Raw genomic sequence first — 12025 nt, 5'->3', positions numbered from 1 at the left:
TCCCGCCTCGGGGGCGGCCCCGGACGGGGCGGGCCGGGCCGGGCGGAGCGTGCGCGGCGCGGGGCGATGGCGGAGCCGCTGTGGCGAACGCCGCCGGGCCGCCTGGCCCCGCCGCACATTTATCGCATGGCGGGGGCCCTGGGCGCCGAGCTGCGCCGCCTCTCCGCCCGCTTCGGGCCCGACGCCGTGGCCGGGCTGGTGCCGCCCGTGGTGCGGCTGCTGGAGCTGCTGGAGGCGCTGGTGGCCCCGCCGGGCGCTGAGGGGGAGGCGCCGGCAGCGCCGGCCGGGCCGCAGGAGGCGGAGGTGAGCGGGGGTCAGGGAGCTGCGCCGGTGGCGCCGAGCCACGCGTGTCCCCGCAGGAGTGGCCGTGGGGACGGCGCCGAGCCGGCTTGTTCCCGTTCCCCGTGGGGACCCGGCTTTGACCCAGCTGCTCCCTTTTCCCAGGGGATGGCTCTGACCCCGCTGTCCTGCAGCCCCTGGGACGGCTCTGATGTGGCTGTTCCCTTCTCCCATGGGATGGCTGTTCCGGCTGTCCCCATCCCCTGGGACGGCTCTGATCTCGCTGTCCCTGTCCTCTGGTATTGATCTGATCTGCCCGGCCCCATCCCTTGGGATGGCTCCGACCTGTCTGGCCCAGTTGTCCCCCACGGGATGGCTCAAACCCAGCTGTCCCCCTTTCCGGGGTGCTGGCTCTGACCCCACTGTCCCCCATCCCCTGGGAAGCCTCTGACCTGGCTGTCAGCGTCCACTGGAACAGCGCTGACCTGCCTGACCCCTGGCTGACCTGGCTATCACTGCCCCCCGGGGTGGCTCTGACCCGGCTGTCCCCGTCCCCCAGGACCCGGAGCAGAGGCTGTGGGAGGCCGAGCGCCGGGAGCGAGCCCTGCACGGCCGCCTGGCCTGCCTGGAGGAGCAGAACCGCCAGCTCCTGGGGCAGCTTGCAGAGAACCAGTCCCAGGAAGGTGGGTGTCCCAGTGAGTTTGGGGTCCCCCGATGCCACAGGGTGTCCCTGTGGAGTGGCAGGCTGAGTGCAGGGCTGAACCTGTTTCTCTGGAGCCTGGAATGCTGCTCTCCTTTCCGTCACCTTGGAGACCTGTCCTACCAGGGAGCACAGGTGTTACCTTGTTTTGCAAATCACAGGGATCCCAAACCCCCCTAGCACCTTGAAAGCCCCCAGGAGGGTGGTGGAGGCAGGCACAGGGTGTGGGCTGCTGTGCCAGCACAAGGATGCGTCGGGAATGGTCAAAAACTCTCGGTTCCCTTCTTTCCACTGTTCCTGCTGTGAGATTACCAGGAACAAGTCAGACTTTGCAGAAGCACTGAGGAACTTTGTAGTGTTGTGGGGTTGGAGGAGTCCCTGGACTCTCATTCCTGTCCACCCCTGTCTGGTCTCAGACAGCACGGCACGGAAGGAGCGGGAGGTGATGCTGCGGCTGAAGGAGGTGGTGGACAGGCAGAGGGATGAACTTCGTGCCCAGGCCCACGAGATCGTCTGCAAGAGCCGGGACACAGAGGCGGTGAGGGCGTGGGAGCTCAGGGCTGTGGTGTGCCCAGGGACCTGCTTTCATGTCATATCCCCCCAGGGCTGTCACAGCTGCTGAGCCTGCTGGGGCAGGTGGCACTGATGGCCCTGCATGGGGACACTGCCTCACCTTTGGCTGCCCTGGGCCCTCCAGCTGCAGGAACAGCTCCATCGCTTCATGGCCATGAACGAGGAGCTGCGGCACAAGGTGGCCGTGGTGCAGGCCCAGCTCAAGAGTGCTCTGGAGCAGAAGTCAGACCTGGAGGCTGCGATGCTGCAAAGCCAGAGGGAAATGAGCAGGAGGAGCAGGACAGCCCTGGAGAGCCGGCGCCCAGAGCCTGGTGTGGTGAGTCTGAGCTGTGGCCTCGCTGCTGCTGGACATCACCAGTGCTGACCCCACATTTCCAGCCCTGTATGGAGCTTTTGGCACACCCAGACCTGCTGGCTGCCAGCCGGACAGGGCTGCACAAGGAAACCCCACGGCTGAAAACTGAACCGTGCAGTGTCTGCAACAGGTGGAGCAAGATGAGGTGATAGGAGTTAACACCCGGTGGGACACAGAGGATGAGGAGGGTTTGCCCCGTGTGGTGATGGGCAGTGGTTGCTGGTTGAGATGGGGGCATTCCTGGGACTTTTCCATTTCTGCCTGCACGTGCACCCAGACTTTGGGTGCGGGTTTTGAGGTCTCTGCTTGCCTGCTGACTCTTTCCATCCCCTCCAGGAGGGAGCCCTGTCACCCTCAGAGGAGCCGCAGCACCAGGATGGGGACAGGAGCCCTGCTCACTGCTGCTTCTCCAAGGAAGAGCTGCAGCAGATCCTGCAAGAGCGGAACGAGCTGAAGACCAACCTGTTCTTGGTGCAGGAGGAACTGGCCTATTACCAGAGGTGAGTCCTGGCCCTGCAGCCACCCCTGGCCCATCAGAGGCTGCTCCCACCACAGTCAGGGCAGAATCTTCCCCAGGCTCTTGGTTAACCAGCTGGCTGCTTTTTGCCAGGGAGCTGCTGAATGAGGAGAGAATTCCCAGCTTCTTCTTGGACGCAATGAAGTCAAATATCAAAAAACAGAGGAAAAAAATCAGAGCCAAAATGCTGGGAACGGCAGAGGAGTCAGCGAGCAGGTGAGTCAGGCTGGGTGCTGGGATCCTCCCGTGCAGGGTGGGTGCTGGCTGGCCTGCTCCAGTGTTTCCATGTGTGTTATGCCCTGGAAAGGAACTTCCCCAAGCTCAGAGCTGTCTCCTCCCTCCAGAGATCAAAGGTTTGATGTCTGTGGTTGATGTGTTGCTCTGGCATAGCTGTGCTACAGGGGCTGGGCTTTGTGCTGCAACTTGTGTGTCCCTGTCACCAGTCAGGCATGGCCTGGCCAAATGCCACTTGTCCGTGCATGCATGTGACAAAAGGGAGGCGAGGTGGTGGCTCTGGGAGCCCTGGACAAACTCCAGAGTGGCTCCAGCATTTGCTGCTGTGGCTCAGTGCAGGTTTACCCCCATTTCTTTGTGCTGCAGTGATGAAGAGGAGGGCTCCTGGCTCCCAGGTCATGGCACAGACTGTGTGGATGCTCAGCCTCCAGAATCCAAAATTAGGAGCTTGTAAGTTTGCTCCGGTGCTGGCAGGGATGGGAGTCTCTGCCAGCAGAGAGGTTTGGGGCTTGGCTGGGACCTGGCACCTGTTGAGTTGGATGTGATGGGAACAGAGTCAGCAGGCTGGTGCAGGGCTGGCAGGGATGCTGCCGAAACAGGGGTTGTTGTTTTAGGGGGATCTGCCTTGTCCTGGGTGCCCCACGCTCCCCAGGTCCGCAGCTGGGCTGTCCCCTGCTGCCACCACCAAACACAGAGGGAGGTTGGGATTCCACATTCTCCCCAGGGAGGTTCTTCTCCCCCACAGCCCTTTTCTGCTCTCTCTGCAGTTTTGGGCTGTGGTATCAAGGCAGCAGCAAAGACCCATCCACATCCAGCTGCTCCGGAACCTGGGAAATCATCGACTCGCTGGACACGCAGCTGGAGCCAGAGGGAGAGAGCAAGGCAGGGTCCAGCTCCCCTGACAGAGCCATGGCACCCCTCTGACCCCACGGGAGCGGGAGCAGGATCTGGCCTTGCAGCAGAGCTTCCTGGATCCTCTTCTTCCAGTGGCTTCAAGAGCAGCATGGCAGCCCTGGCACTTCCCCGTGCTGTGGTGGTGGCGAAGCCACAGTGTGGGCAGATTCCTGCAAACCCACTGGGACACTTGGATGTGGGGTGCCAGCCTGGCATGGGACAGCTCAGCACCTCTGGGCATCTCTGCCCACCAGCCACCCTTTCACTGTGCCCATGGCTTAACTACAGGGGGTCCCTCACAGCTGTGCCCCCTCCCCACTGCTCCCTGCTTGCAGCTCAGCATGGTGGGGGTCTGCACCCTCTTCTGCTCCACACCCCAGAAGGGATCCATGGATCTTCCCATCCACTGGTGGCTCTTTGCAAACCCCTCTGCTCACAGCCCAGGATTCCATTGCCCCCATCCTGCTCTGTGGGGGTGTTTTACCTCACCCCTTTCTGTCTCTACCTCCCCAATCCCTGCAATGTGAAGGTCCAGTTGGGGTGTCCTGGGGTCACCACACGGCTGGGAGGGGCTGAGCACACTGCACTGGGTGTCTCCGTGCTCCTGTGGCTGGGAGCCATCAGGACCAGCACCACCAGGGCCACTCCTTTTAGGCATGAGGTGAATCAGTTTTGTACTGGGACCCTTCCTGCCACTACTGGGACCCGGCAGGCTGGAACAATCCTTGTGTTCATGGGGGCGAGCCAGTCCCCTCAGATCAGGTACTTTCTACCTTTAAATTGGAAATAAATCAGTCTCTTGCTTCTCCTCTGAGGTTCTGGCTGCAGCCTCTGCTTGGGAAGGGCTGGGTGATGCTCTGGGATTTCCCTCACCATTCTCCAGTGTAGCCACTGATGGCTGTGACCCCTGAGCCCCTTTTGGTGGGGAGGGAGCTCCAGGGGGGTGACCCCACAGTGCTGGGCATGGAGGAGTTAATTCCTGCATGGCCAAGGGGAGCACTGTGCTTCCAACCCGGAGCCCCCCCGGCTGAGCCGGCCTCGGGTAGGAAAAAGGTGTTTCCTGTGCATCTGCTGACACAAAGCTCCTGGGGATGTCGAGGTGGGACAGTGGCCAGCAGCCCTTCAAAGGCCAACATAGGTCAGGCTGTGTTGCCATGGGGCACAAGGGGATCCTCCTCTGGGCCCCTGCTGGGGGCTGGCAGTGCCATGGGGTGGCTCGTGGCTGAGGCAGGGGGTGGCACTGGACACCTTGTTTGGGTTGGGGGGACGTTGGCTAAAGCAGCTTTGGGGGCGATGGTGGATGGCACGGGGGGAGTGGGTGAGATGTTCAGGCAGGTACCAGCCCCTGTGTGGCTGTGCCCAGTCCCAGGATTCTCCTTTTTGGTGATAGGGTGGCAGCCAGGGCCAAAAATAGCCCGTGCAGCAGCATTCCCTTCTCCCCCTCCCCGCCGCACCCCTGACGTCTGGATCGGGGCGCCTCCTCCCACGTTTCCTCAGGAAGAAACCCAAGGCTGGAGGGAGGAAGAGGCCGCACCACAGGAGGGACGGGACAGACGGGACAGAAGGACACCAGCGTGGGGCTGGGGAGCCACCAGGACAGGGGCCCTGGTGCCCTGCTGGAATGGGGAGCGCCCGGCCCATCCTCTGCCTCCAGCTGTGGCTGTGGGTGCAGAGCTCTGCCCAGGAGCTCGACCCTGAGGGCAGCAATGTCTGCAGGTAGGTGCCATGGGGGTCCCCCCTTGTGCCCCTTCATCTCCTGGGGCCTCTCAGCAGCCCCACAGGGTGTTGTCCATCTCTCCTTCCGTGGACAGAGATGTGCAGCCTGGCACGGGATGGGTGCAGAGGCTGGGGTGATGCCAGGGAGCGTGGTTGGGCACGTCTGGGTGTTTGGGGCACCAGACCCCTTCTGCAGGGTTTATTTCTCATTCCTGAGCACAGGGCAACGGGGCAATACGGGACCCCTGGCAAAACTCACTGTGGGTGTAGCAAACCCCAAAGTGCTTTGGGAGCTGATGTCCTCTGAATTGGCTGCCACGTTGCCTCTCCCATTGTCTCCCATCAGCGGTGACGCCTTTCGCTGCCTTCACTCAGTGCCTCATTTCTGCACTGCTGGCGAAGCTTTGAGCCTCACCCAGGGCATGGGACTCAGGCAAGGGCTCCGTGGGGGCATTCCCAGCACTCCGGGCAGGCCAGCCCCACCGCCCACTCGGGCTGCAGCCTCTTAAATTTCCTTCTATTTTGCTGGTTTCCTTCCGGAGCGTTGCCCTGGGGGCCGCGCCGCCTTCTCAGCACTGGGGCGAGGATCGCTTCTCCTTGGCCGAGGCCATGAAGCCACCCTAGCCCCCCAGCCCTGGCTGACACCCCCCGGTCTCTCCCGCAGGTTCCCGGCCGGCCCGGCGTGCTGTCCCGGCTGGAAGCAGGACGGGAGGCAGTGCACGGTCGGTGAGTGATGGATGGGGATGAATCCCGAAGCGTGGTCCCCACGCTCATCCAGGCGGATCCTCTGAGTGATGGGGGCAGCCCTGCAGCTCTGTTCGAGCCGTGCCAGTGGGGTCGTGCCCCGTGGGGAGCCCCGAAGCTGCTGATGGTGCTGCGGCTGAGCCAGAGGGATGGAGTGGGAAGCGGGATGGTGGTTTCTCTGGGAATGCTGTTCCTGCGGGAGGTGGGTGAGTGGCCAGACTGGGGAGGCCAGAGGGTGCTGAGTGCCTTTCCTGTCCCGACAGCCGTGTGCGAGGGGGAGGACGCCTGCAGGGAGGGCGAGGTGTGCCTGAAACCCGGGCTCTGCCGCTGCAAACCCGGCTTCTTCGGAGCAGACTGCAGTTCCCGTGAGTGTCCCCCCCGCGCTCAGCCTCTGCCATCCCCCTTTAAAGCCAGCTGGATGCTCGGGGGGCTGCCGGGCTTCCCCCCATCCTGGCTGTGTCCTTTCCCCCCGCAGGCTGCCCCGAGCAGTACTGGGGCCACGACTGCAAGCAGAGCTGCCCGTGCCACCCCAACGGGCGCTGCGACCCCGTGAGCGGCCACTGCACCTGCGACCCCAACCACTGGGGAGGGCTCTGCCAGTTCTCCTGCCAGTGCGGCCCCCACGGCCGCTGCGACCCCCTGACCGGCGCCTGCCACTGCGAGCCGGGCTGGTGGGCACCCAGCTGCAGGAAGCAATGCCAGTGCAACCCCTCCACGTCCCACTGCGACCCCCTGAGCGGGCTGTGCCGCTGCCTGCCGGGCTGGTGGGGCAGGAGGTGCAGCTTCAAGTGCTCCTGCAACATCTCGCCCTGCGCGCAGGAGACGGGCAAGTGCGAGTGCCTGGCTGGCTTCTGGGGACCGGCGTGCCAGCGGCGCTGCGACTGCGGGCGCGGCTCCTGCAGTCCCCTCACCGGCCACTGCACCTGCGAGCCCGGCTACCAGGGCAGGAGCTGCCGGGACCCTTGTCCGGCAGGGAAATACGGATCTCAGTGCGTGCACAGGTGAGGTGGGGAAGCAGGGGGGATCCAGCGGGGCTGCAGTCAGATCTTGGGGGAAGTCACTGCGCTGGTGTCTGTCCCTTTGGTTGGGCAGGGAGACCTGTCCTGGAGGTTTGGGCATCCCAGGTCAGATGCAGCATCAGCGTTGCCCCAAAAGAAACACTTCACTATTGCCAGCAGAAAGTGTCACCCTAAAATCTGGTCGTCCTTAGTCCCGCTCCCCATGGTGATAAAGCAGCACCTCCCAACTCAGAACATTCTGTGATTCTGCTGCCCTCCTCTCCTCTTGCTACCACAGAGCATTAGGCACCCCTGTGTATTTCCCCTTGGTCCAAAATGATGCTCAGTGATTGTGTGGGGTGAAACCTGCTTTTTGTGGGGTGAAACCTGCTTCTTAGAGGTACAAGGGTGGCTTTTGTGACCTCGATGCCTCTCTGCCCACACAGCTGTGGGAGCTGCAAGCGCAGCCAGCCCTGCTCACCCGTGGATGGCTTCTGCCTGGCCTGCCAGCCCGGCTGGAACGGGACCCTCTGCAAGGATCCCTGTGCTCCTGGATTCCATGGGGAGGGCTGCCTCCAGGCGTGTCCCCGCTGCCAGCACGGGGAGCCCTGTGACCCCCAGACTGGGTCCTGCCTGCACTGTGATCCTGGCTGGACAGGACCCAGGTATGCCCAGGGTGAGGCCACCAGTCCCTGTGGGTGTCCCTGCTGCGGGGTGCAGTCACTGATGCTTTGCTCTGTTTTGACAGCTGCAACAGCTCCTGCCCCGTGGGCACCTTTGGTGATGGCTGCCAGTTCCTCTGCCCCGAGTGTGTTTCAGGGAGCTGTGACCCTGTGACAGGAGTTTGCATCTGCCAGGCAGGCTACTGGGGAGACAGGTAACGCCAGGAAAACACTGGGATAACACTGGGAGTGGGGCAGGGCTGGAGCCTCGCTCTCTCTGGGGCATTTCCCTCCTTTCCTCTCTCTTCCAGCTGCAATGACACCTGTCCTGAGGGGTATTTTGGAGTGAATTGTTCCTCGCCCTGCCAGTGCTCCTGGGGGACCTGCGACCCTGTGCAGGGGGACTGTGTGCTGAGTAAGATCAACCTCACATTTACTCCTTGGCACTGGGCAAGGGATGGTCGCATCCTCACTGGGGAAGGTGCTGGGAGCCTGGGATGTATCCTAGTGCCTCCTGGCCCCGCCAGGAGTTGTCAGCTCCTGTGCTCTCTGTGCAGGGCTGTTCTACGGGCATCACAGCCACAGGACACGCCAGACTCAACCCATCTCCTCACACAGGTCTGAAGGACCACAGAGCCCTTGCAGCTGCCATCCTCGTCCCTCTCCTGCTGCTGCTGCTCTGTGTCGCCTGCTGCTGCTGTGGAGCTGGCCCAGCAGATGCCAGAGACAGGTATTTTTTCATATTTTTCAGCCTTTGACACAAAACCCCACCTCCCGTGTCCCTTGATGTCCATCTCTGCTCTGCAGGGCGGCTGTGCCGGATGATGATGTGCTGGCCAGGATGAAGCACCGTGTGCAGGGGGTGCTGGCGAACCTCAGTGCCCTGATGCCCTGCTTTAACCTGGGCGGCTCGAAACTTCCCAAAGTCACGGGTAAGAAAAGCAGAGCTGCCAACAGCACTTCCAGAAGGTCACCCTGCCCTCTCTGCAGTGTCACTATTGGGGGAGAGCCTGAAACCCCTCTCCCCCAAGTACCCCAGGGTGCCCAAGCTCAGCTGGGTGTCTTCTCCTCCCCAGTTTCCCATCACGACACAGAAATCCCCTTCAACCCCAGCTTCATCGAGCCACCATCGTCTGCGTGGGTTTCAGACAGCTCCTTCTCCTCCTTCGACACTGACAACGAGGGACCCGAGTATTCCGTCCCTCCCAGAGAAGGTGACGCCCAGCCCATGGCTGCTCCTCCTCCTCCTCTCTGATCACCTCTGGGCCGCCGGGGTCAATCCTGGCCTTCCCAGGGAGGTGTGCTTGGCACAGACAGTGTTTATTTCCAAACCCTTGTTTCCCTGTCTGCAGGGCTGTGTCTGGCCTCGTGCCATGGGACGTGCCCAGTGGGACAACCCCATTTCACAACCTCCTCCCTGGGAAACGATCCCAGGCGCAATGCTGTTGCATCAGCTCCTGTCCCAGTGTCCCCAGTTATGTCCCCGGGCACGGTGGCAGCTCTGGCAGCCGTAACACGTGTCACCTTGTCCCACAGGCATCCCGCTGCTGGGCGGGGCTGAGTTGCAGGATGGAGCATCCCCCCCAGGCGAGGCGCTCCCGGACCCGTCTGCCTTCGACTCCGAGGATGTCTCGCAGCCCTTCGCCATCCCCCGCACCTCCAGCATCGCCAAGGCCAAGCGACCCTCTGTGTCCTTCGCCGAGGGGACAAAATTCGGGGCAGCCGAGACCCCCAGCCCCAGCCGGAAGCCCAAAGCCCCGTGGGGCCCGTCCAGGCTGACCCCACCGCCGGGGGATGTGGCGGCCGAGCCCCCCAGCGAGCGCCCAGCCAGCGATTGCTATGAGAACCCCGAGCCCCTCAGCAAGGGGGACGAAAGCCACCGGCCATCGCCTCGGGCCACCCCGGGGGGACGCCGCAGGGTAGTGTCCAGCACCAGGCACGTGGCCCAGAGAGTGGAGGCGCTGGAAGCAGCTGCGAAATCCGGCAGCTGGGAGGCCAAGGGGAAGGAGCCCAACGTCACCACGATCTACATGATGGTGGGAACGGCCGGGCAGGACCCCAAGGCGGAGGGGACTGGCGAGGGAGCGGTCCAGGCTGTGCTGAAGCGTCTGGGCAGCTTGCAGAAGGGCAAGTGGGCTGCGAAGGAGGAGCCCAAGGTGAGGAGGAGCATGGAGGCCATCCAGAAACCTCCTCGCCGGGCTCTGGCACAGCGCAGGGACTCGGAGAACAGCTCCAAGCAGAGGGAGAGTGTCCCGGGGGCTCCTGCCGAGTCAGCCCCTGGCAAGCACCAGCATCCGGCTGCAAAGAGACTGTCCCTCCTCCTTGCATCTCTCTCATCAAAAAACACGGGTGCCCAGGACGGGGCCAGCGAAGCCGTAGGTGCCACAGAGAAGGGCAAAAGCCCTGAGTTAGTTGGCAGCCTCGAAAGGAAGGGAGAGGCTGCCGCGGAGGAAGAGCCGAAATACGAGAATGTGGCCAGCAGCGGTGCTGATTCGCCCTCCGGCCCCGGCAAAGAGCTGCCGGCCACCCCTCCGGCCACCTGAGCCACCGCCGCCCGGGCTGGGTCCGCGGGAGCCACGGGGCTCCACAGCCACTCCGCGCTGTGAACTGGAGAAGCATCGAGCCTTCCTGGTGATCCCGTCCCTGTCCTCCGTCCTGTGTGGCTGCTCTGGACCCTCGCTGGAGCCACAGCAGGGGCAGCGTGTGGGGTTGTGGTGCTTGAGGGCTGTTTTCTGCTCCCCGCTGCCCCAGCAGCCCCATTTGTGTCTGCACAGCCCCAGGGGACAGGGGACAGCGATGCTCTGGATGCTGTGGTGGCACCCTCAAGTCCCTGTCACCACTAGGGGCACACCCAGTGCAGGGCTGCTGAGTGCTCAGCTGGGAAATGCCTGCATAAAATCCAGTCCCACCCCATCGGTTTTCACCTTTCCCTGTCCCAATTCCAGTGATACAGCTCGGAGCCTCTTGCTGTAAAGGTGCTTCTCGCTGAAGGGGATTATTTCGTGGAGCTGGGCTGAGGAGAGATGATGGGCTGGCACAAGCGGCTTCAGAGAAAATTAATTTTAGCTGCTTATCTCAAAGGGTATCTGGGTCTGTGGGGGTTTATCTGTGTGGCTCTGGCTTCTGTGGAAGGCCCTGGCTGCCTTTGCTTCCATGTGGAAAAGCTCGTGGCAGGACACAGGGTGTAGTGACAGCATTTTAAACTTCACACGGTTCCAAGCTGCAGTTGTGCAAACGTGGCAGCTGGGCAGTGACCATCAACCTGTGTACCTGGCGCCGTGCTGATAAGGATGGAAGTTGCCTGGAAAACGGGATTTCCGCGGGTGCCCTAAGTTCCTGCCACCTCCCACGCCTCATTCCTGCTGTAAAGGTGGTTGAGATGCCAAAGAGGATTTGCCGAGTGATCTGGTTTTAGATGTATCTAAGTAGTAAAAGGTTTTTGTGTATTTTTTCTGTTATCTCGTGTGGCGTGAAAGCCTCAGAATGAAAATTAAATGCCCTTCAGGAGATGGGTTTCCCAGCCACCCTCTGAGTCAAAGACGCAACCAGAAATATTCTCCAGAGTGTGGAAACTGTCAGCAGCCTTAGGCTTTCCATTTTGGGGGATTTAAAAAATTTTCTGGCTCTGTTGAATTCTGAATTCTCACTCACTGAGCTGAGCCCTGTGCAGAGCCCAAGACTGGAGTGCAGGGGCAATGTGAGTGGGCTGTGAATGTCCAGAGCCCCTCTTCTGCAGCCTGCACCTCACACATCATGTGCAGAGCTCTACGTGCATCCTTCTGGTCCAGCACTGTTTGGCTGGGGTTCAGGCTTTGGGGTGTTTCAGAAAACACAGTGGGTTTTGCTTTTTCCCTTTTGCTTTCTGTGGGTGCTTCTGCACAGCACAAGGCACCAAATCCCCACGGTCTGACGTGGCTGAAACTTCCAGTTTTGCAGCCAGCACGAAGCACCCTTTCCTGCAGTGGAATCATCTGCTGCTGTGATTGTAACACCAAATATTCTGGCATCCAAATAAAACCTGAGACATGCTATCAGGTCATCCATGGCCAGCTATAAATACCCCAGAGAGTGAGTAAAGCACCAGAGCACATATTTTTAGAAATTGGCCAGGAATGAGTTGAAGCTAGAAGGGAGGTGATAGCTCCTGCTCTGGCAGAGCCACTGGGGTAAATGATGTGGTGCTCTTCCAAGGCTTGGGCAGTTTGGGAAAGATGACAAGGCTGACAAGATGACAAGGACAGATCACCATGGGACAGATGCCAGGAACAGCTCCTGCCTCTGCTCCTGTCCAAGCAGAGCACACAGACACCTGCAGGATAAAAATCCTGGCAGGACTGGAGCAGCAGCCTGTTC

General features: G+C 61.6%; 2 protein-coding genes across 3 annotated transcripts; both read left to right on the top strand.

The window, feature by feature from the left end:
* The first annotated feature begins 60 nt into the window (after positions 1–60).
* On the top strand, positions 61–4366 carry LOC104691212 (Rab interacting lysosomal protein). The gene is made up of 8 exons (XM_039562775.1): positions 61–303; positions 839–962; positions 1396–1517; positions 1677–1868; positions 2244–2407; positions 2518–2640; positions 3025–3108; positions 3426–4366. The coding sequence occupies exons 1-8, from the start codon at positions 67–69 to the stop codon at positions 3580–3582; spliced, it is 1203 nt and encodes a 400-aa protein (XP_039418709.1). The 5' UTR covers positions 61–66; the 3' UTR covers positions 3583–4366.
* Positions 4231–11179, top strand: SCARF1 (scavenger receptor class F member 1). 2 transcript variants are annotated; one of them, XM_039562774.1, is made up of 12 exons: positions 4231–4314; positions 4943–5268; positions 5933–5994; positions 6276–6377; positions 6488–7013; positions 7457–7675; positions 7759–7887; positions 7984–8087; positions 8291–8402; positions 8480–8604; positions 8749–8886; positions 9209–11179. In XM_039562774.1, exons 2-12 carry the CDS (start codon positions 5174–5176, stop codon positions 10213–10215), a joined length of 2619 nt encoding a protein of 872 aa, XP_039418708.1. In that variant the 5' UTR covers positions 4231–4314; positions 4943–5173; the 3' UTR covers positions 10216–11179. The 2 variants fall into 2 exon arrangements, with proteins under 2 accessions (XP_039418708.1, XP_039418707.1); XM_039562773.1 differs by lacking the exon at positions 4231–4314 and having other exon boundaries at positions 4885–5268.
* The last annotated feature ends 846 nt before the right edge of the window (positions 11180–12025 follow it).

This window comes from Corvus cornix, chromosome 19, assembly GCF_000738735.6.
Source record: "Corvus cornix cornix isolate S_Up_H32 chromosome 19, ASM73873v5, whole genome shotgun sequence".
Lineage (NCBI taxonomy): Eukaryota > Metazoa > Chordata > Aves > Passeriformes > Corvidae > Corvus > Corvus cornix.
The sequence above is the reverse complement of the archived record's forward strand: the minus strand, read 5'-3'. Positions and strand labels throughout refer to the sequence as shown.

Bases quoted from the DNA above. Each gene is read 5' to 3' on its own strand.
- SCARF1 (XM_039562774.1), top strand. From the start codon at position 5,174: ATGGGGAGCGCCCGGCCCATCCTCTGCCTCCAGCTGTGGCTGTGGGTG. The intron at 7,014-7,456 runs GTGAGGTGGGGA...CTGCCCACACAG, and splicing joins GGATCTCAGTGCGTGCACAG to CTGTGGGAGCTGCAAGCGCA. The intron at 8,088-8,290 runs GTAAGATCAACC...CTCCTCACACAG, and splicing joins GCAGGGGGACTGTGTGCTGA to GTCTGAAGGACCACAGAGCC.
- LOC104691212 (XM_039562775.1), top strand. From the start codon at position 67: ATGGCGGAGCCGCTGTGGCGAACGCCGCCGGGCCGCCTGGCCCCGCCG. The intron at 2,408-2,517 runs GTGAGTCCTGGC...GCTTTTTGCCAG, and splicing joins GAACTGGCCTATTACCAGAG to GGAGCTGCTGAATGAGGAGA. The intron at 2,641-3,024 runs GTGAGTCAGGCT...TTTGTGCTGCAG, and splicing joins GCAGAGGAGTCAGCGAGCAG to TGATGAAGAGGAGGGCTCCT.